The 23,386-nt window shown below is 45.1% G+C and overlaps 1 protein-coding gene across 1 annotated transcript in view; it reads left to right on the forward strand.

Annotated features, from left to right (window-relative positions):
• The first annotated feature begins 438 nt into the window (after positions 1–438).
• Positions 439–23,386, forward strand: part of LOC118785720 (guanine nucleotide exchange factor DBS-like) — a 37,954-nt gene continuing 15,006 nt past the window's right edge. The window contains exons 1-10 of the mRNA XM_036540617.1: positions 439–689; positions 6,277–6,360; positions 9,529–9,643; positions 12,435–12,525; positions 18,351–18,470; positions 19,152–19,268; positions 19,989–20,138; positions 20,609–20,733; positions 21,493–21,607; positions 21,748–21,867. Coding sequence (XP_036396510.1) covers positions 617–689; positions 6,277–6,360; positions 9,529–9,643; positions 12,435–12,525; positions 18,351–18,470; positions 19,152–19,268; positions 19,989–20,138; positions 20,609–20,733; positions 21,493–21,607; positions 21,748–21,867 — 1,110 coding nt within the window. The 5' untranslated portion in view covers positions 439–616. The remainder of the gene's footprint in view (positions 690–6,276; positions 6,361–9,528; positions 9,644–12,434; positions 12,526–18,350; positions 18,471–19,151; positions 19,269–19,988; positions 20,139–20,608; positions 20,734–21,492; positions 21,608–21,747; positions 21,868–23,386) is intronic.

Here is a 23,386-nt window from a genome sequence, read left to right on the forward strand (position 1 = left end):
CCCGAGGAGCAGGCTGTCACCTGATAGGCCGCCCATTATCGCACACAGGGGCCCCTGTGGGGGGGCTCTGTGACGGACGAAGGGATTGGCGTCTGCAGCACACAGCCTCGTCTCTCTTTATCTCTCACAGACCATCTCACAGCATCCGATTAGCGGCAGCTGCTGTCCGTGCGCGCGTCTGGACGCTCACGCTTGGATGGCTTTCTGTGTCGGCACGTGCATAGAAGCTCCGGAAAGACGCAGTTCTACCAGCAGCCATACCTGCACGTAGCTGACTGGGGGCTTTGAGGCTTTGTCTGAAGGAGAGGGAGTCTAACAGCAATCCCCAGGGGAGAGAGGGGCTGTGAGGTTTTAGACAAGAGAGGGAGTGTGAGGTTTTAGACAAGAGAGGAAGTGTGAGGTTTTAGACGAGAGAGGGAGTGTGAGGCTTTGGATGAGAGAGGGAGTGTGAGGTTTTAGACAAGGCTGCTGGAGTAGAGAGCAGGGTGTGAGGTGGTTGGAGCGGAGATCAGGGCGTCAGTGCTGTGTGCTTGGCGGAAGGCAGTCTCAGGCTGTGACAGAGCGCTCTCTATATGCCTGTCCTGAGGCTGGGGAGTGTGGCCGTGCGGGGGGCGGGATGGCTCGCAGCCACCTGGCCCTGCTCTCCCAGGACATCACCAGGCTGTGGCAGGAGCTCATGATAACCACAGGTAAGCAGCCTGACCTGGCCACCCTGCTACTCTTACCTCTCCCTGCAGACAGGCTCCAGGTGTACTATAGTGCTCTGTAGATATGTAGTTTGTGTGTTTGGTATGTGTGCCATTGTCAAGGGTTCCACTTTTCACAAAGATTTTTCTTCTTTGGTAATTGCATTCTTTCCGTATGGAAGATGTCACAGCACGCTGTTTGGGCTGGAGTAATGACTGTGATGAGTAATGAATGTTTTGTTGCAGTTTTATGCTGTAGTTAATGTTAGAAGCATGACAATTCCATTTTTCTGGTACAGAATCGGGAATTTTCTCTGCAGCCAAACCCAAGCTGTCACAATCTATGCTCTAACATTCTATTGTTTTTCCTAAACGATTGACACATTTGTTGCTTAACCACGCTGGGGTGGGTGCTGTAAAACATTACAGTCTCCTGTCACATCATTTGCCTGAGTAATCACTAGCTAGTTTCTGTGCTGCTGTTCACTGTTTACCTAGTAGTATCTGGTGCAGGATCCAAGACGGACAGCACCGAAAAGCAAACTTCGGCTCTTGCAGGAGTTTGTTTGCCGTATTGCGTGGGAACATCCAGCAGCATTTTCTGCTGAGGAAAGGAGAGACTTGCGCTCTGTGTAGGGAGGGTTCCAGCACAGCAACTCCTTGGGTTCAACGCTTGTGAGCAGATGAGAACTCCTCAGCTAGACCAGGAAGGAATCTGATCGCACATGGAGTCTGATTTCTCTATACTCTCTGCCAGGCGGTAGGTCAGGGCTTTAACAGGCGCTGGCACAGGCCCAAGCTCCATCTCACACCCACGTTGGTGGTGTACTCATTGCCATGTTTTGTTAAGGATGTATGTTGCGTCAGACTCTGGCAGCCATAGCCAGGGGGATTACAGAGTATGGAGGGCTTTATACCTGTCTGTCAGTGGGCTGGGTGCCGATGCTGTAAGGCGCTGTAAGGCGCGTGGGTGGGAGGGACCTCGCATGACTTGCGTTCTTCAGACATAATGCAAGTCAAACAAGCGATAACACATCTTGTAGTTTTCTTTAAGTAATTAGTACCTTGTCAATCCCAGTAAATTTAGCAAGGGGGGCTGGGCAGGATTAGAGTTGCTTTAAGGAAAGTAAACACACTCTGCCTTGTGAGTACTGCTCCTGGGGTGCATTTCTTAATGTTTAATATTTCGAAGCGAATTTTAGAGTTCAGATAGTGTGGCTATACACGTTAAACTGTAATGATTAATAAAAGTACTGATTTAATTACTCAGTGATTAAGAACTTACTGATGCCGCCTGACTCCAGGTTTCAGTTTGAGCAGGTGGCTCCTCCTCTCGTCTATCCATGTGTTCCCTTCTGGTCTGGTGTAATACAGGAGCAGAGTCATATGTGAGCTTTCATTAGGCCTGAATGTTTAGGGAGTGCTAAACATTTAGGCCTGTTGTTGGGGATGATGCTGGGGTTCTGACTTTTCCGCATACATCCATACCCACATACCCCGATACAACATACCCACATACCGCCATACCCCCATACCCTCATACCCCCATATCCCCATACCAACATACCCACATACCCTCGCAGTCCCATACCCTCATATCCATATACCCGCATCCAACACACCCACATGCCCACATACTTCCACACCTCTATACCCACATACCCCTATTGCCCCATAGCCCATACCCACATACCCCTGTTGCCCCATAGCCCATAACCACATACCCTGTTACATCCGTGAATGTTTCAGTGAGGACTGTGAGATCTCTGCTAGGAACAACTCCAGGCAGGTGAAGACACAGCAGATTCCTGGCTGTTGACAAAAATGTCAGTAAAACTTGGTAGGATGTACTTAACTCCCTGCCTGTGAAAACATGACCGATGACATGGAAATCAGTTCTGTGCACGCAGACAGAAGAGCTGTGTCAATAAAAGGGAAATATGCTCAGGAAGAATGTTATCTATTAGACCGGTGTTTGAGTATACGGGAAATCACCACTCCCACCCAGTCCCGAATGTCCCAGATTTGGATTCACAACTAAGATCAATTCTTTTAAACTACCTCAAAATGATCCATTTAATTTCCAAACAAAAGTGTTTGTGGGAGAAGTGTAAGCAGCATCCCACAGAAGTTATTGACCAAGTGCATTTTGACAGAAGGTAATTTTACTGGATGCTAAAAGAAGAAGCACTTTCTTCACAAATAATATCCCAGATCTCTGTTGGTGTCCGTAAGAACAATGACAGAGATGGTGCAGGAATAGAAACTGTCAAATGATTACATCGTTAATGTTCTCCTTTGATTTGGACTCCAGGCAGAGGGGATGACCATGGCCCCAGCTTAACCGAATCACTCATTAAATATACAGAGAGTTGTAAACAATACCTCTCTCCATTAAGTCAGATTAAAAGCTGAATGTCATCAGCAGCCACCTGACTATCATGCACAGATACTCAGATACTGACCTGTCACACACTGAGTGTGTTCTGGGTGGTGTCTGAGTGTGTTCTGTGTGGCGTTTGAATGTGTAGTTTGCGGCGTCTGAGTGTGTAGTTTGTGGTGTCTGAGCGTGTTCTGTGTGGCGTTTGAGTGTGTTCTGTGTGGCGTTTGAATGTGTAGTTTGTGGTGTCTGAGCGTGTAGTTTGCGGCGTCTGAGTGTGTAGTTTGTGGCGTTTGAGTGTGTTCTGTGTGTCATTTGAGTGTGTTCTGGGTGGTGTTTGAGTGTGTTTAGACACAGCTGTTTCTGCCTTATGGAAGACTGAAAGGTGAAGTTGACACAAGGCTGTGTGTTCGTAACCAGCAACTGACCCTCAGAAACTGCAGGGACATGCAAAACATGACCCTAGTCATGCAAAATGCCTCTCCTTTTATTTCATCATGACTGTAACTGTCAAAACAGCCATAGGAGAAAAGCCTCTGTTGTCACCTTGCAGTCAGATCTGCCTTCCCCAAAACTAGCCAATGAAAGATCATGGCGGTCTCCTGGGATCTCCATGAAGTTATCACCCTGTCTGATTGTTGTTTGTGTTTCTCCAGCTCTGTCTCCACTTCTGTTCATGTTCTGTGAAGTGTGAGAGCAGAGTAGGCCTGGCTCTGAATGATTCTATCCTGTACATCTGAGATAATGTTGCAGATGGGAGCTTTTAAAACTGTTGTACAAGGAAGGGGAGGCTCTGTGGGCACAAAAATAATTAAGGAGGCCTTCAATCTGGCACATGAGACTGTAGGACAGATCCAGGATCTTATTTTAAGCCGCTGGCTTATCACATGGCAGGCTCCTGCATGGGTGACCGCTGTCCTCAGGTCAGCTGTGAAGGCTTTCTCTTTGAGATTTGGAACTGCACCATGGCTGGTACAGGAACCGTTATACACTACCTCTACATGACTACTATATGCTTATTCATTGTCCTCCATGCTGGGGTGTTGTCTTTAAACAGAGGAAGCCTGACAGGGTGAAGGCGCCTGCTGTGAAATTGAATAAAACACATAAGTTGATTTAATGTTTCAGTGCAATGCATCTCACAGACATTTATGCCAATGAAACTGTAAGCCTAATTATATTCAACATTTCCTCCCTACTTGTTTCAGAAAAGAGTGTCCCCAACAAAATCTGATGAGATTAGATTGTTGGGTTTGCCATGTCTGTAACGGTGCTTTTTAGATGAGACCTGTCGGGTCTGTAATGGTGCTTTTTAGATGAGTTTTAATGTGTCTGTAACAGTGTTTTTAAGCCGTCAGGCTTACTTTGACAATCCCAGAAGAGTCCATCATTTTTTGCTCGGGCCATAACCCTTTGCTGTGCTGCTTCTCAAGGTCCAGAACTGGCAGTCTGTGATATTTTGTGCAGTTAGCAGCTGAGCTACAGAGAGCACTGTGGTGGTTTTCTTCCCTATCGATCTGTTGTGCTGTGCTCTGTGGTGTTTTCATTTCTAGCTGAAGGTCTCAGCAAAGCTGTTCAGTGTAGCAATTGATACATGACATGAGCAGTTGTACCAGTACCGCTAGGAGTGTGCAGCAAGATACCTAGGACCATACAATGCTGACATGAAAGGAGTTAAATCATTTTACAACTGCCTAAAATTTGTTTATGCAAAAGTGGCTTTAAATCATTACAGCTCCCAAATTTGTGGACTGTACCTCCAGCGATTAACTACATATACTATCAGAACGTTATTTTTGGTAAGGAGCAGCAGGACTTTTAAGTATCCTCTTTACTTAATCCATTCAGATAGTTCCTGTTGAGGGGCAGCAGTCTGCTTCAGGGTGGTGAAAAGGTAGAGAGACATGGATGTATACTGTGAGCATTCTGTAATCTACACCACTTCATCAGGGAGTACCAGACAAACAGGCACACTATGGAGAAGCTTGCTGACACCTTTCACAAATATGAACAGACGCAACTGAGAAAATGTCCAAAAAAAAAACACAGTCATTAATGTTAAAAAACCAACAAACAAGAGGAACCAGCCTGAGCACACAGTCTGCTAAGAAATACGTGAGCCCCCTGCTTTGCAACCACACACCTATATTTAATATGCCTTCAGTTAGGCAGGTGTGGCTCATTAACTAATGGCTGTTGTCTACATATAAATTACGTATATTGACAATTACAGTTAACAATTAAACAATTAATCTGCTTGGATGAAATTGATTGATGAGCTCAGTTATTGACAACTGGACAGACAGCTTTGGGGGAAAGGTGAAGGTTCTCCTTCACACACACACAGAGTGGTCATTCTGCGTAGTCACCTGATGCAGAGACTGCTCCCTAGGTGTGGCTCTGTTAGGAGGCTGGATAACCTGGCTCTGCAGGTTCAGCTCAGCCAGGAGTCTCTGAATGGTCACAGCCAAGCTTCATCAGAGACAGCTACACTGGACTGGGAGACATAGCAATATGAGACTGGTTTGAATATGAAATACCAGTATGTCACAGCAGATTGACAGGGATGTGAATATGTGGCTTGCCTGCATGTAGTTTGCCACTACCCTGAGCTGGTCAAAGGAAGACAATGTCTGAGTTAAATTCATCTTGTCCTGAGCTAATCAACAAGAGTGGAACAATACATGCCTCAGAAATACCCCCCTAATAATCAGCTAAACCAGTGCAGTCCTCAGCAGTAGGTTACATACATGCCTACATGCATAAATGCACTCTAACACAGGCGATCATCCAGTATACTAAGGCCAGGTGCATGTTTGTGCCCTGGGGTTTATATGGGAAATTGTATACAGAACAAAACATGCACAAAGACAGGTATTAAGACCCCTCATATTCCAGGAATACTTATTTAAAATAATATTAAAAACTAGAACAGGATCCCAAAGAGGGTGATGTTAGGCTGTTTGAGCTGACCAGCTCTGTATGCATCCTCCCAGACCGTAGGAAACTCAGCACAGCACAGTGGCTCCAGACTGCATTATTCTAATCTGTTTTACTGATTTACTGGAGGAAACAAACACGACCTTTTATTTTCTGTGATTCTTCTCTCCTTTGGGCACAAACAAAGCTGTGGTGTAAGCTGTGGTATACGGCAAGCCCTTGGCTTTCTTGGGTTCTCTCAAGTGACCGCTGTCTTTCTTTGTTCCGCAGATGAGATCATGCAGAAGGAGAGTAGCCCCCTCTCTGCTGCAGACATCACTCCTGACCTGAAGAAGCAGTTTGCCTACCTGTCAGGTGAGTTCCCCCTCTCTCTGTTTTAATTTCTCTCACCTTCACCTTCCTCTCTCTCTGTCTCTCTTTCTCAACCCCTCTCACCTTCTTTCCTTCTTCTCTGTCTGTCTTTGCCTCCCCCTCTCCCATACTCTCTTTCCTTCCTTTTTCTTTATCTCTTTCTCTTACCCTCCCTCACCCTCTTTCCTTCCTTACTCTGTCTTTCTTTCTCTCACCCTCTCTACTCTCTCCAAGTCCGTCCATTCTTCCCATCTTTTATCAGAGTAATAGAAAACTAATGGCCAGGGAGCTGAGATGGGTTTGCCCTGCCAGCTGTGACACAGATCCCTTACCCGTCACGTGTTATGTTAGAGAATTGTGGATGTCACGCATCACTTCGGTCTCAGATAAAACAAATGCTCAGTGACCGCAGCCAACTATTCCACAGTGGGGTGGCCTACAGGAGCACACTCAGTTCATTTGTGAAAGTGCAGCTTGCCATCTGAGGCCCGGACACCCACTGTATCCCTCCACTGCACTCCACTCCAGCCACAGAAACTCGAGCTGCCCCAGGAGAGAGTCTCTCTTGTGGCACCGACGTCAACACAGACATGACCGTGGGTCGGGTTACTCTGGACAAAGCTCGAAATAATCGCCGCAGAACTCCGCTTGGCTGCATGTCTGGTACTCCTGCACGGCAGGACTCACAGAATCTACCTATCAAATCATACCTGCTAACTCCAGTTCTCTGCTCGCCTTGTCTTCTGCTTCTTTGGTTTCTGTAGCTGCTGCTTGTTTATTCAGAGTTATTTAGGTCATCATTTTGTGTGTAGTTGGTGTTCAGTGGTTACATTTAATCAGTTTTGGCATTAGTTGTGTGTTTAACAGGTTTATGTGGTTTATTTGGTCTCATTATGGTGTAGTCTTCCTGTGTTTATGTAGCACCTCTGGGCGTTTATTCATTAAGTGTAGCTTTCATTTGATAATACGGTTTCTGTGATTGTAGGTTGTTTATTTGGCATTTACTTTAAGTGTGTATATTTGATGTGCAGAGTTGTCTGATAGGTTCCTCTCTTGCAGTCATAGTGTTTTTGTATATTTTCTGTAATAATTGTGTGTACCCCAATTGGTGTGGATCCAAGGCCCATGAACGCTGTATGTTTATTCAATGGGGAAACATGCTGAGCAGTGTTCTTAAGTGAAGATCATCACACTCAATGATTTCACGTCTCATGAATAATGATTTCATTTGTGTACTGCAAGATATGGGGGGGAGGGGTATTTGCAGCATGTGAATAAGGTTGATATAGTTCCCCATCTGAAAGAGCTGGGTTTCAGAATAATTTCCATCTTTAAAATAAACCAGTGAACTGGTCCCTCCATAGAGTTATATGTTTAATATGATCAATATGTTTGTTTATTTTAACAGAAATCAAAGGGTAAAATCTCATCAACCAATTCATTCACCTTATATCAGTGTTGCAGCTCTCAGTATGCTCATCAAATGACATTGGAATTAACATTACTTACACTTTTGCTAATATTTACAGGGGCAGCTTTATATTTTTAGCAGCTTCCTTTGAGATAAAAGCACCTGGATTTCATTTCAAAACACTGTTTAATCTTACAATGGATTAACAACCAACCCATGCTAATCTACATTAACACACGCTAGCCCATGCTGACACGCACAAACTTCTGATAACATGCACTAACCCATGCTTACCCGTGCTAACACATCCTATCCATTCACTTCCTGTGTCCTCTCTGTGTTTGCACTCCGGTTGAAGCAGGTGTATTTTTCCACTCTTAATTACTCATGGTGGTGACTGTTCTGCCAGAGATCTCCACCTTGGGTAAATGATCAGCATATTACACTGTAGCGCTGTGTAAAGTTCACTCATTTCAGGTTTTCATTTATCTTTTTCACAACTGTTTGCACTATAGTTTTAGGCCTTATGTTGTATGACTGTTCCTTATGCAGCTGCTGTGCCTTCAGTTAAATTTTTAGTTTGGGCTCTTACTGGTGTTGCTAGGTTGTATCACGGGATTGGGCAAACAGTGTGATGTAGTGGTACGGAGCAGCAGTGTGGTGTAGTGGAGCAGCAGTGTGGTGGTACGGAGCAGCAGTGTGGTGTAGTGGTGAGGAGCAGGGCAGCAGTGTGATATAGTGTTAACTACTACTACTAGCGCTGCTGTATTCCATACTACTTTATATGACCTGTACACATCTTGCCCTTGTGCCTGTTTGCCCACTATATGCACTTTTGTACATCGCTTTGGATAAAAACATCTGCTAAATGAATAAATGTAAATGTAAAAATGTACTTTACTACTATAGTGTTACACTACTACTATATTTCATACTAACACTGTATTACACTACTACTACTGTATTACACTAATACTGCTACTAATCTCATATTACTCTGCTACTACTGTACATGAAAGCTGAACTGCCTTAAGGTCTCCATGAAGGTGCCACAGGATTCCATTGCCTGTCTTCCATCTTGTAGCAAGGTGGCTCTGTTGCCATGGCAATGGGAACTGATGGACAGTGAAGCTGATATTCCCAGCCTCATTGATTTACGTAATTTATAAAATGTAGACCAGACATTGTCTAATTCATATCTGAAATGGCGAACGCTGGGCTCCTATCCACTGCAGCCCTGCATGTATGTGTGTTTGTGTGTGTGTGTGTGTGTGTGTGTGAGTGCATGTGTGTCCAATACTCCACCAATCAAATGCCCTCCTAACAGTGTGTGCTGTATCTATGTGCTTTGTGTGTATCAGACTACATGGGTGTATACCTCCCCCTCCGTGCAAACATGTGAGACTAGATCCACAATCCTTGCCTTGGCCAGATTGTCAATACTACTAAAAACATTTAAGGGAACAATTCAATGTTATGGAATCAAAAGTACATAAATAATTCATTGAAGTAATCTTTTTGAGGTTTTTCTGCTGATCCCATGGTGCCTTATTGACACATTGTTTCCGTAGTGATCAGGATGCATGCTCTGATGTTATAGTGCATTTTTCCGTCATAAAGATGTAATGTAACAAAAAAAAACCTGCTTGGTTGATTGATTAGTGATGTTTAAAGTCTGATAGTGAACATGTTTTGAACCTCACTGTGAATGCAAGGGAATGGATGATGTCATTAATGGTCCACCGATGGTGTTCTCGTAGGTGGCCGAGCGGAGAATGGCAGTCCCATCATCATTTTCCCAGAATTCCCAGGGTTCAGTGAGCTGCAGGACGAGGAGTTCCACAACGTACTGACGTACCTGACAAGCGTTCCCAGGTGAGCTCCCCCCTCCCCCTCTCCCTCTCCTGGTGCTTTGGGCAGACGTAGGGGTGGAAGGGATACATTATTTTGTGCATTAAAGTGACCTGTATGGGTTCAAGGAAAAACCAGGAACGAGAAAGGTAAAAAGAGTCGACCTTGGTTTAAGGGTAGATGTGCCTCTGGGGCCTTCCCTGGATGTTGAGTCTCCTTAGGCAAGTACAAGCCCTTTTGCAGCACCTGGTTGTTAAAGGGCGTTTCACAATCCTGCGGACTCCAGCGACTGCCAGCAGGGGGAGTTAGAGGGCAATGATTACTGTGCTTCTTTTTGAAAGTAACTGCAGCAGGATTTCTGCTGTGACCACATGTCATAATGAATTATTTTATCATCATGTAAATGAAATTTCCTGGATTTCTGCTCCATTAACTAAAACTATGAGAAGAGCATTTGCTCGAATATGCCCTGTTTACCACATTGACTGTGGGGCATTCTGAGTCATTTTCCTGCCACCTAACTGTCAGAGGGCACTTCGCTGGTGCATCCTAAACAGCCCCCTCTCCCCCTATGGCAGACGACCCCTCAACACGGACATTTCCCTGACGTTGTCAAATAGGCTAATGAGTTGTTCAACAATAAGGGCTGTGAAGCAGCATTGTGAGGGCCAAAGTCAGACTGACACTTGATTAGACTTGTGATTAGAGCTTTTTTGATTAGATGACTGATTATCTCATTTGATTAGACTAGCGATGAGTACTTGTTTTATCAGCCTAGTTCATGAGCCTTGAAGGATTTTGGTGCTGACTGGAATGGAATCAGGCCAACATGGGTGCGGGGGGTTGGGGGTGCAGGAGCCAAATTTGCACAAGGAGTCAAGTTATTATATAATGTGTGTTCATTTTGCATTCGTTGTACATGTAGTTTGAAAAGCCATTTTGGATGCGAGGCAGATTTATTTCAAAAGCACACATTTGCTAGGATTTCATGGTGGCCTGCTGCAGTGAGCTGTAGTAGTTTAACAACTGAAGAATTTTACACCCCAGATGGATTGTGGGAAGGAGAATCTGTTCTGCGCTCCCACCCCTACACTAAGCCCTCTCTCACTATACTAAGCCAGTCTCTTCTCACCAGCTGGAATTCACGCATATCCCAGCCATGTATTTCTGTCCAAATGGCTCAATCTAATTTTATTCCTGGTTGCCATGCAACCAGTAAATGCCCAGTGTCCAGGGGCATTTTTGCCCCACGGAGGTTTGTCTCTGAGCAGGATGATTAAATAATGGCTGGAGCATTTCAGGCAGAAGATCTGGGTGGATTTAGAAACTGCCCTTGATTTGAGGAACAGCTCTCTGTGGTGGCCATGATGGTGGTGGAAATGGAGAGAGAGCGTGATGCATGCAGGGAAGTGAACATGAGTCCAATGTGCAAACGCAGATGCAGACACAGAGGTGGAATGTTCTCTGTGGGATCAGGATCATGGGATACACAGCTGTGTGTTCAGCTCATCACTGACACAAATCACACGATGCCTGTGTGCTTTTCTCATGCCTCTAGAATTTTATTTGTCTGCTGTGAGCTCAGCATTGTCGATGGTCTCTCTCCATCTGAGAAATGAGTGGACAAAGCAGTGATGAGTGTTTAGTTCCACAAAGGTTTAGAATAATATTTAGATCTTTTCCTGTATCTGCAATGCACAGACTCCCCTGTCTGTGATCTGACACAGGGAGTAATTACACCTGCTTTATCAGTAAAATGTCATTCCCAATTTCCATTTATACTCTCTATGGAATGACATCAATCATCCAGCTGCTTCAGTCCTATGAGGGGCTCTAGTTAATTAGACAGCATTGTGCTGCCATGCCCCTCCCCCTGCTAGCATTTCCCCCCTTCTTTCTCAACCCCCCTGTCTCCTCTCTCATCCCACCCCCCCCCTCTGCTGAAGCTGAGAGCCTCCCTGAGCTGTGAAAACATGAAAGGCCGCAGAGAGAAAGGAAGAGAGGAGAGAGCAGGAGAGAGGAGGTAGGAGAGGTACAGGAAGGAGGGAAGGGTAGAGAGCAGAGGGGAGAGAAAGAACAGAGGGTGAGAGAGAAAAGAGAGAGGATAGAGGGAGAGAGGCAGTGAGAGATAATATATGCCATGGCGGCTGGAGTCTAAGAGCTGTTGTATGATGGTAGCAGCTCCTTTACTCACACCAGCAATGGGGCGGATGCTTACGGGTAAACCCGCCCCCTTTCCTTCACCTTAGCAGTTCGCACAGGGTACTGCAGAGGCTGTCTGTCATCCTGCTGCCAAGCTGTGATTGGCTGGCTGCGGCAGCCCCATTGGCTCGGCTGTTAAAATCGGCAGTAGGTGTTTTCTGGCTGCTGCTCACGCCGTGTGCCCACTGCGCTCCCGCAAACACAGCATTGAACTGAAGCTCGCCGTGTTCACAGGGATTTCTGCTTCCACTCTTTTTTAACATTTACATTTGATGTTTTTCCTGAGGGGGCTGTTTTTCCACACGTCCACCCCCCTCACAGTGCTTGGGACCCGCTGGGGAGCCCCTCGTCTCAGGCAGAATGTGTGTGGATGTATCTGAGGACAGACAGGTTTACCCCAGGCCAAATAGTGTGGGTGCAGTGCTGGTGCCATCAGAGTGTCGGCAGTGAGGCCTCGGTTTGATGGACAGGGCACTTCGCCTCCAGTCTTCCCTTCTCTCGACGGCACTCTATCCTCCTCCTGTGGACCGACTGCGGGCTGGTGCATGCTGGGAGAGCTGGCGTGAGGGGACTGGACCTGCTCTGAGGCTGACTGTGGACTTTTCTGTCTCAGCCTCGCAGCTACGGGGGTCGGATTCATCCTGGTCATCGACCGGCGGCAGGACAAATGGGCATCGGTGAAGGGGACGCTGCTACGCATCGCGGTGAGTCACCTGCAGATCCTGGGTCAGTGTGAGGATTGGACAGACAGCACTGGGTATCTGACTACAGACCCTGGGTCAGTGTAAGGGTTAGACAGCACTGGGTATCTGACTACAGATTCTGGGTCAGTGTGAGGGTTGGACACATTGCAGTGGGTATCTGGCTGTACAGATCCTGGGTCAGTGTGAGAGTTAGACAGTCAGCACTGAATATCTGGGTCAGTGTGAGTTTTGGACACACTGACTGGGTATCTGACTTTTCCACATTGTTTCTTAGTACCAGTCATATTTCTGATGTCCTAGCAGAGATCCTGCTCTGAGCGCCTTCTACCTGAGTCAGCTGATCTAGGAACAGCAGACACCCTTCTCATCCTAATCCAAATCATTAATGTGAGAAAACCTGAAACTGATCAAGAGACACTGTATAGAGCAGAATCACTCAAGAGACATCCAGCAGATTCTTGTGGTTGTGAGAAAGCACTCAGTGCTTTACACAAACTGCATGTGATTTTAGTCAGTTATCCAGTGGGACAAAGATCAGTTGTTCAAATGAATATCTGTTTGTTTAAAGGGCACTTAGCAGTATACTCTGGAGAATTATGAGTTTACTTTGGTTTTGATTTCTGTTTTTAAGAAGCTGAAATCAATTTGAAGTATCTTTCTTTTAAGTCAATATTTTCAGCTGTACAAGCTATCAATAAATCAATCAATCAAATCAATCAAATTGTATATGCTATAGTGCATTTTTACAAGATTGTCAGAAAGTGCTATACATCATGCACTAGGACAACTGTCCAAACATTCACCCTCATAGTGGTAAAATATACACTCCAGATGTGCTCTTTCCTGAGTGCTTACACCTGTAATCTCTGCATCTGCTGCAACTGTGAAGTGTTTCACCATCTTTCAGTGGTCATGCCCCACTGACCCGGTTCCACACAAGCATGTTATCTCTTCACCCCAGCTGAGGTTGCCTGTCCGTAGCCGTTGTGTTTATCTTACCGGAACATGAGCACAGAGTGGATTTGTCCCTGCTGCTTGTGTTGCAGGAGAGAGGGCAGAGTTCCCTCCTGCCTTGTATTCTTCTGTCCGCCTCCCCCCTGAGACCCACACCCTCAAACTGTTTGTTTGACTTTCTCCTCATTTCTGTCTTGCCTCTTTTCTATGCCTGTAGCAGGTCTTTTTCTGCCCTCCTGGGCTCTCTTTGTAAGTATTTGGCAAGACTGCGGCTGTTAGAGGTTTCCTCTGTGTGGGGTGACTGAAGAAGTTTCCCTCTCTCCCTCTCTCTGTCTTTCACTTTCACTGTCTCTCTCTCCCTCTATCTATCTGTCTTTGTCACTATCCATCTCTTTCCCTCTTGCTCTGTCTCTTACTCTCTTCTTTTCTCTCTGAAATGACACATTGGTGACAAACACTCCTGCATTCTCTTTTAGTCTCAAAAGCTTTCTTTTACTGCTTCGCCTTTTGGAGATTCCAAATGCAGAGCCATTTAAGGCATTTCTAATGCTATTTAATGCTGTTTTAATTGTCTGCCAGTTCTGCACCTCTCTAATTGTTGTTGTGGTTAGTTGTGTGAGATGTATTTAATGTGTCCTGTTATAGTAGCCTTGTTAAGACAATCAAAATAAACAGATAATAAATTAGAATGCCAATGAAATTATGGGCTATTCCTTACTATAGCCAGATTACAAATTTAACCTAAGCACATGTTTCTGCATCATTTGGGGAAAACAAATTAGTTTCTCTGTAGCAAATGGGTGTATCTTGCTGTTGTGGGAGACCGGTGTAGCTTGCTGCTGTCTGCTGCAGAGATGTCTTGATGCATTGTTTAAGGCTGAGTTTACACTAGTAATTACTGTGTAATCAGTTGATGTGCTGATACAGTTAAAGACTGAAAGGCACTGGCATGGTGCTGTCATTCTTCATAATCTTGTCAGTGCAGTGTGACATATTAACTTAGACATGACTGGATTTTACTTGATCTGTTTATATGTATTGCCAGTTCCTGAAGCCTAAGTATGGGTACTTTATTGGTTCAGAGCTTTCAGCAGCATGTGCCAGTGTGCAGGCTGGCCATGCTAACTCTGACTGTACGGCTCGAATGGAGTATCCTGTACAGGGCCACTCCACTCTGACTCTGACTGTACGGCTCGAATGGAGTATCTTTTACAGGGCTACAGCTCTCCCCCTATAAAGCTGCTGAGGATAGAAGCCAATGCCCTCAGCCAGCTGTTCCTCCCAGGGCCGCTGCCCAGCCCAGTTTTAGAACATCAGACTTCCTTCATTTCCCTCCTGGCTTTCTGCAGTTTTGCTGAAATGTGTTTTTCCTCTGAATTTGCTTGTGTTGCAGGTGCATGAGGACATGTAGGCTAGAGCTTTTACCCTGTGGGATTTAATGAGTAAACTGTCATCTTGCATCCCACAGCTGTCTGCTGTATAATAAGTTCACTGTGCTTTTAACATTTAATATTCATTTCTAAACCATTTAAAGTCTTCTTGAAAAGGTCTTTGAAAAGCATCTGAAAATGAACCCTGGGGAAAGTGTTTAGTTGGACACACAGCACCAGGCACATACAGTGAATGGATCTACTTCCATCTTAAGCACTTTCCCTGGGTTTGGATCCTTTGCAGCACCTGTTTGAGTTTTGATATTGGTTGACAGACTGTATGTGGATACAGATTTTTAAGGTGGAAGATTATTCTCCTAATGTTCTACAGTAAATGATCTGTTTATCTGATTGGCTGGGATTTCTCTCTGGACTTTTCTTTGTTTGCTTGTGTTTTGAGGTCATGATGGCTGGTTACACAAAAGAAGCGAAAGGGAGTGGTCACTGCTCTCTTTCTCTTCCTCTTCTCCTGCAGTGAGAACACTCTGCTTAATGGACAGCTGCAGACTTACTTTAACAGATTGTGATGGAATTAGTTTAATTAAATTGAGCTTTATTTTACCTTCAGGGGTATAATCAGATCTTCAGAACATTCTGATCAAGTCAAATCCTGTTATTGGGCAGATCCAGTGTATGTGGAGGTTACAGATATGTGCTGTTGCAGTTACATACATTCTAAAGATCTGCTTGCCCTATGAGGGGGAGGAGTGTTTTGTTCATGTAGAGTGCTTACACTCTAATGAAAGATGAAAGGGTACGTGTGTATGTTCTTGTGTATATAAGCCATTCAAATTATTCTGTTCCCTCTTTGGTAGAGCATGTTGACTGATGAACAAGCTGTACTGAAGAGAATAGTCTGCTGGGTTTTTTTTAATGTTTTGCCATGTAAATTATAATCATAATAGTCATTAATATATTTTTTTCCCTGTGGAATGCGGTTAGGTTTGAGATACCTTTGACCTTTAAAAAATGCCCAATATGTACATATACACAAAACACATACGCACATAATTGCAATATCTCTATTTTAAGTATTAGCTGTCTTAACTTTTACAGGAAGACATTAATTATGCTCACTATTATTAATAGTATGAGGGTATTAATGATACCCTGTATGAGGGTAGACAGGGCAGCGCTGTTGCTGAGATGTTGCTGATTATGAATGGCTCATAATTAAAATACTGCATGCATGTGGATACAGCACAGCATGGCTTCCACAGGCATAAGCACTGTTAGCATCATTAAAGGTAAACGCTCCTTATTCAGCCCCACAGTGCTTCAGCACTGCACCACTGAGCTGGGGGAAGGGCCCCTGGTCTGGCTGCTGTTAACAAGGGGAACTGGACAGGCTTGCTTGCGCTCAGTCACATGGGAAGGAGTATTCTGTGCTTCCAATGCACAGCAGAAGTCAACTGAGAATGATAATAAAAGGCCTGCGTATTGTTTAGTTTGCTTTTATGTGTCTGCATGTGTGTGCGTGTATGTGTGTGTGTTTGTGTGTCTGCATGTGTGTTTGTATGTGTCCATATAAGTGCATGTGTGTGCGTGTATGCATGTGTGTATGTATGTGTGTGTGGTTGTATGTGCCAGCATGTGGGTGCATGAGTGGCAGATTTCCTAATAATCAGATGGTCCTCTGCTGAAAGTCATTACAGTTCAAACATATGTGATAAGTAAAACGAGGAAAAGGCTGCAATCATGAAAGGTGATGTGTTGGATAAAGGGAGGTAGCAGTTAGTCTGCTCCCGTTTTCTGAGCCCTGAAGTGATTGGGTGTGATTATCTCTGCGGCCAGCTTGTGTAGGATGAGGGGTGTGGTGTGACACATGGAATGTGTTTGGCTGTTATGATGCAAATTTCAGGTCAAAGTTCAGAGTCCAGGCAGTCTGAGTGAGGTGGACATTGGAGAGGAAACTGATTAAATTTAAATGTGAAATCCATCACCTTTTGTTAATGAGGCAGACTGCTCTGCTCATTTTAGTGCTCACAGCAGTGTTCTCTGTCTGCATGAGATCAATCATGAGGAGCAATCATTCCCTCTAGGCAACTCAACATTAATTAGCAAATTCGTCATTTGGAGAAGAGCAATCTGTATTCCCTTTCAAACTGGAGTGCTCTCATAACTTAAATACAGGTTCATTTCTCAGTCGTGAACATCAAAATATAGATTTGAATAAATTTGATTTTATACATTGTATATTGCATTTAATTTCATGATTTTTCATATTCTTGTCGAGTCCATACAATTTCTTTGGGAAAACAAAGGATTACAAAGGGTGTTGTGTATGAAGTCCAGCACAGTGCACACACAGTAGGTTAAATTATTTTGTAGAGATATCATTTTTCATTTACATTTGTACATTTTGAGATTCGAGCATCTTTCATGGTGAAATTTTATTCTTCCAGAAGATTGTGGTACCTGCTTGCAGTTTGCAGTAGATTTTGGTACCTGTTTCTGAGTATGCCTGTCCTTCAGCGATGACGATGAAGGCATGGCCATGTTGCAAAATGAACAATGATATCCTCTCAGAGAGCCAGTGTCTGTCTGTCCACCTCTCACAGCCGTGTGTTCCCCTGACCTCTGACCCCGGACAGCTGGCCTGTCCCAGCAGCTCTGGCCGCACCCCTCCTCAGGGCACCATTGCTGAAAACCCAGTCGATAATGATGAGCTCTTTGATGAATTGAAAAGCGCAGTCAATAACAATGAACTCTCCAATGAAGTGCTTACTGGCCCTTGGTGCTCTTTGTGGGTTCAACACAAGGACAGGAGGATGATTCCTGTTCTTATGAGCATTGACTAGGCCATGAATATTTAATCACATGCAGTGTAGGACTTCTCAGAGGATTATGTGAAAGACAAAGTTGCTCAGGATTTTTTTAAGGGAGCTGTGTGTTCATGTGCTCTCTGACAGTCCGAAAAAGCTTGTTGGTAAACAGAAAATCCTCCACCCCAACGAGTAGTGTTTCCATGGCAACAGCGCATAGCTCGCTGCCTGCTTGGGATGAGCAGATGAAAACATGGACAGCAGTGGAAAATATGGACGTGCTTCTGCTTCTGCATATTTTCTTCAAACTGTTCTTCTTTGTCTGCAGTTGGAGCTCCTCCTAATGTATTTACAGTGCAGTTTTGGGTAAATCGGAGAGACTTCTCGGTAGATGCAATAGTGCTGTGTTTGAGGAATCCCGAGGGCTGTCAGGTAGATTTTGTTTCTGTTGCACTCTGTATCAGTTTGGATGTTGTTTCTATGGTAATGTGGAGGGATGCAGCGGGCTCTGGAGGGCTGCAGTATCTATCTGTGCCTCTGTGCGTAACAGTAGTACTATGGGACCAGGCCTCCCACTCTTAATGTTGTAGTCAGCTGCGTCTCTCTGTCCTCAGCTGTGATGGGTTGTCTCCATGGTAACTGTGTTCTGACGGGCCTTTTCTCTGGGCTCCCCCAGGGCTCATTCCCAGCAAACCTGCAGCTGGTTCTGGTGCTGCGACCCACCGCCCTGCTACAGCGCGCACTCTCGGACTTCCTGTTCAAGTTCAGCAAGGATGAGTTCAAGATGAAGGTGCCGGTACGTGTGCTCCAGGCCTGCATCAGCTCATCAGCATCTCCGCCCTGACAGAGGCGAGAGCTCCCACCTGCCACAGACTGACCTACAATCTTCAGCAGAAATGTCTTGTTTGAGGGGAGAAGCCGTGTAAATAATTCACCTGGTGCTTTCAAAATGCAAGAGGAGCCACTCCAATGGAAATGCTGCTGTGTGGAGCTGACCCATAAAGGACAGGCGTCACTGTGCTTCCATGTGATTAAATAATGAGATGTGTAATGAAGGCTACCTCAGACTGGGCTGAAGAGGAAGCTTAGTGACTTATGATTTAGAGTGGCAGCAGTAAAGCTCAGTGCTGATCTGGGATCAGTGTTCTGTGGCAGCAACAGACACATTGTTGAATGTTTGCTTACTCTTCACAAACAGGAAAATCTGTCTGTAGTCATTGATGCACAGAGTAAAAAGAATGTCAAAAATTAGGAATGTAAATGATGTAAGATTAATAAATAATCTAGCAACAAGAAAATGCAGGCATTTGGGTAATTGGCTGACATTTCTGCCTTGTTTGTGGTGATAGCTCTGGTGAGTGTGTGGAGCTCTACAAAATTCACCCTTACTCTGGAAGGCAGCCTGTGTGTGTCCTCACTTAACCCAGGTGAGCATGTTAAGCTCTGTGCCTCTCACCTGCGTCTGTGACCCACCCAGGTGATCATGCTCAGCTCTGTGACGGAGCTCCACAGCTACATTGACGGAACTCAGCTGACCCAGGAGGTGGGCGGGACCCAGGAGTACTGCCACGAGAAGTGGATCTCACACCGCACGGTGAGCACCAGCAGAACCCAGTCTGGACCCCAGAGCAGGGCAGCAGGGGCTGAGGAAGGTCAAAAACATAGCCTCTCTTTTCTACTGGAATGTTAGCATGTACTTAGCTAATACTCTGTAATAATAGCATACATTTGGCATACACACTGGAATATTAGCAAGCACTTAGCATACACACTGGAATATTAGCATGCACTTAGCATATACACTGGAATATTAGCATACACTTAACATACACACTGGAATATTAGCATGCACTTAGCATACACACTGGACTATTAGCATGCATGGTCATGGAGGAGAAAATGTGCTGTCTTTGTAGTTTGGAGACAGAATTAAATATGAGAGTGTGTTTGACTCTGTGTCTCTGAGCGTGTGTTTGTCTCTGTATTTCTAAGAGTGTGTTTGACTCTGTGTCTCTGAGCGTGTGTTTGTCTCTGTATTTCTAAGAGTGTGTTTGACTCTGTGTCTCTGAGCGTGTGTTTGTCTCTGTATTTCTAAGAGTGTGTTTGACTCTGTGTCTCTGAGCGTGTGTTTGTCTCTGTATTTCTAAGGGTGTGTTTGACTCTGTGTCTCTGAGCGTGTGTTTGTCTCTGTATTTCTAAGAGTGTGTTTGACTCTGTGTCTCTGAGCGTGTGTTTGTCTCTGTATTTCTAAGGGTGTGTTTGACTCTGTGTCTCTGAGCGTGTGTTTGTCTCTGTCTTCCCTTGGCTTTTCCAGGCAATCGAGGGCTTTGCTCTCATGGTGAAGAAGACGGCCCAGACGCTGCAGTCCTTCGGGACTGAGCTGGCCGAGACGGAGCTCCCCAATGACGTTCAGGCCACCACCACACTGTTGGGAGCCCACATGGAGAAGAAGGCGGGGATGAAGGTTTGATGATGGGGGTGACTGGGAGAGAGGCTTCATTCACCTAAAAATGAAAGGAGTCTACAGTGACTCACTGTAATTCTGCAGTGGAGAGCCAAGTTGTTTGATTGGTTAAAGCAAGTGATTGACAGCACATGGGATAGCTTCGCCCTTTATGTAGTTCACAAAACCTCTCTGTGTGGCAGCAGGCCTGGCCTGGCAAGCCACACTGTTGTCTGGTTTGCTGCCTGTCAACATCCATCAGTTTATCTTTACCCCACTTTAACAGGCAGGTACACAAGACAAAGACATTCATAACATACAAAGATTAGCTCAATTGTGCTGTACCTTCTCTGAACTGAGGCTTGGTTTTTATTGCTTTTTAAATATGTGGCATATGCCAGGGGTTGGAACAGGGCTGGGCTACAACTGAGGAAGGTGTGGTTTCTCCTAGAATGCCGCTGTTTTTCATTCTACCCCCCACTGCCCTGCAGGAGGATCTGAGGATAGCGCTGAACCAGGGTAACCGCCTCCTGGAGGGCATCAATGAGCCGCTGGAGCAGGACCCGGAGTACAACATGAACCAGGATGAACTGGAGAACCTGGCCACTGTGCAGAGGTGGGGGACAGCACTCTGACCACAGGGGTGAGGGGTTCATGCAGAGGTGAAGGGGTGAAGCTAGCTAATGACGCCCCCTCTGTCTGTGATATTGAGTGTGAGTGTCCGGCTATCTTGATTGGCTCTGTGAATCTGTTACTTGAGTCTAGATATAGATGTGAGGGCGCAGTAGCCAGAGAAGGCAAGTCTGCAGGTGATAGGGCAGAATGCCAGGGTGATTGATTGAATAGAAATGGAGATTGATGTCGTCACACTAACACCACTGTGTGGTTAGCATACAACGCCTAGGCACCAACATAAAATAATTGACACAGGAAATTGATAATTGTTTTTGGAGAGAAAAATGATCTGTCTTCTGATTTGTTTAAGCAATTGAACGCCCCTTGTTTGATTGAGCTGAAAACAACTTTCGTTGGCCTTAGAAATACCATAGTGGTCTGATCTGTTGACACAATTTCATCATGTAACTCTGAATCTTTCAAAGCCACTAGATGTTGAATTGACAAAATGCTGAGCCTTTGGTTACATCCTGAGAATTCTCCCAGGGTGAGAGGAAGGTGTGGTGTTTCGCTCCACTGGCCATTGTGCAGAGGCCAAGCTGGGGGTTATCCATCACACTCTGTACCTATTCTGAGCTGCAGTGTGTGAGAATCCCTCCACCTGCACAGTACTTACCTACCATTTCCTCATTTCCCCTCCCTCTCTCTCTCTGTCTCTCTCTCTCTCTCTCTCTCCTTCTGTCACCCCCCATGTCTGCAGGCTGTTGTCCCAGCTGGATGAGACAGAGACGGCCTTCGATGGGTTCTGGGAACGGCACCAGACCAAGCTAGAGCAGTGCCTGCAGCTGCGTCACTTTGAACACAGCTACCGAGAGGTGGGTTTGGGATGGACACACACACACACACACACACTGTGGGAATGAAATGGGGGCGAACCCTTCTGTGTGTATATTCAATGGGGCAATAGCAGTGAGTGTGTGTGTGTCTATGTGACACATCTGTCACGTCTCTGCAGGTCAGGACTCAGCTGGACCTGTGGGCGGATCGTCTGTCAGTCTTCTCTGAGGTGGCGATTAGTCCCGCCCACGTGGAGCACATCCTGAGGGATCTGACCTGCCATGAGGAAAGAGCCCATGTAAGTGCATTTCAGATTTCCCGTTACAATCATTATAGGAGTTACCCTGACCGAATCCCCCCCAAAGCAGCATACAGTCACACAAAATTAGTTGTTAACTAATTTTGTTAACTAGTTGTTAGTTGTTAATACTCATGTTATCAAATGAGTATTAATATCCCTCCACATTATGCAATATGTTTATAACCTGTTTATAATGTGTGTGGCAGATGCAATGCTCACATTGTTGTTGACACATTCTAAAATGACACTTTTCCTGTCATCTGTCTGTCAATCTGCATTGTGTAACAGTGTCCCTGGCACTCTGTATATTAATCCATGATGTTATTAATGTGGCTCCCTCTGCAGGAAACGTGACCCTTCGAAATCCTCTCTCTTTCACTATGCAGTCTGAGATTTAATATTGACATTACATGCTGTCTGGATATGTCACCGCTGCCCTTTGACCTCACACCACAGTGAGAGGTCATAAGGTCATGCGTAATAAGACTCCAGTTCTCTTCACTGGCAGAGTTCTGAGAGAACTCTGTCCAGTCATGATAGAACACCACAGTGCGATGAAAGATCTACAGGCCAGTGGTCTGATTTCTGCTGCACATCACTCAGCCTGTGTGCATTTCCAGCAGTTACACTGTAGTCTACTGAAAAATGTTCTGCATTAATACAATGCAGTTATTCCTTTTGTGCTTACCTTCATTCATATCATTGTTTATATTCATAAATAGTAAACAGTTGTGAAAATGCAAAGCTACTGTACCTGTAGCTATAGATATTTAGTGTTGAGAAGCATAAAGCATACATTATGCATACAACAAACATTAATAAACACATTCACCTCTTCACTTAGTGAAGATTTTGACCAATTAAAGCCAATGTGCATTATTTCTTTATTACATTGCATTATTGTCAGTTTAGCAGATACTCTTATCCTGAATGACTTACATAGGTTACAATTTATGTGTTATCCATTTATATAGCTGGATATTTACTGAGGCAATTCTGGGGTAAGAACCTTGCCTCAGTAAATATCCAGCTGTATAAATGGATAACATTCTTACTTAATTTTGGTTATATCCATTAACCTGAAATTTGATAAAAGCAGAATTATGATTGTGATTGTAACATATAATTGGATCATCTGTGGGTGTGGAACCATATGCCTGGTATGGGGTGGATGTAGGAAGGGGTCTGCCCATTCAGTACCAGTTACATTCATGAGCAATACCACAGCCATTCTGCCTGCCCCAGAGATAAGGACATCTGATGCTCGGTGGATGGAACATATTGCTCACAGAATCCATGAAAGGCAATCATACATCCCCTGGCACGGGCTGCCTTGGTTTTGTGTGATTCTGTGTGTTTCCATGGAAATGAGATCAGCGCCTTAGCTAGAGGGGGGAGAGGGGGAAAGGAGAGAGAGAGGGAGAGGAGAGAGAGCAGGAAGAAGGGAGATGAAAGGTGGAAGGGGAGAGAGCGCAATAAGGAGGGAGATGGAAGGGGAGAGAGAGATAAAATGAGA

Source organism: Megalops cyprinoides, chromosome 11 (assembly GCF_013368585.1).
Source record: "Megalops cyprinoides isolate fMegCyp1 chromosome 11, fMegCyp1.pri, whole genome shotgun sequence".
In the NCBI taxonomy this organism is placed as follows: domain Eukaryota; kingdom Metazoa; phylum Chordata; class Actinopteri; order Elopiformes; family Megalopidae; genus Megalops; species Megalops cyprinoides.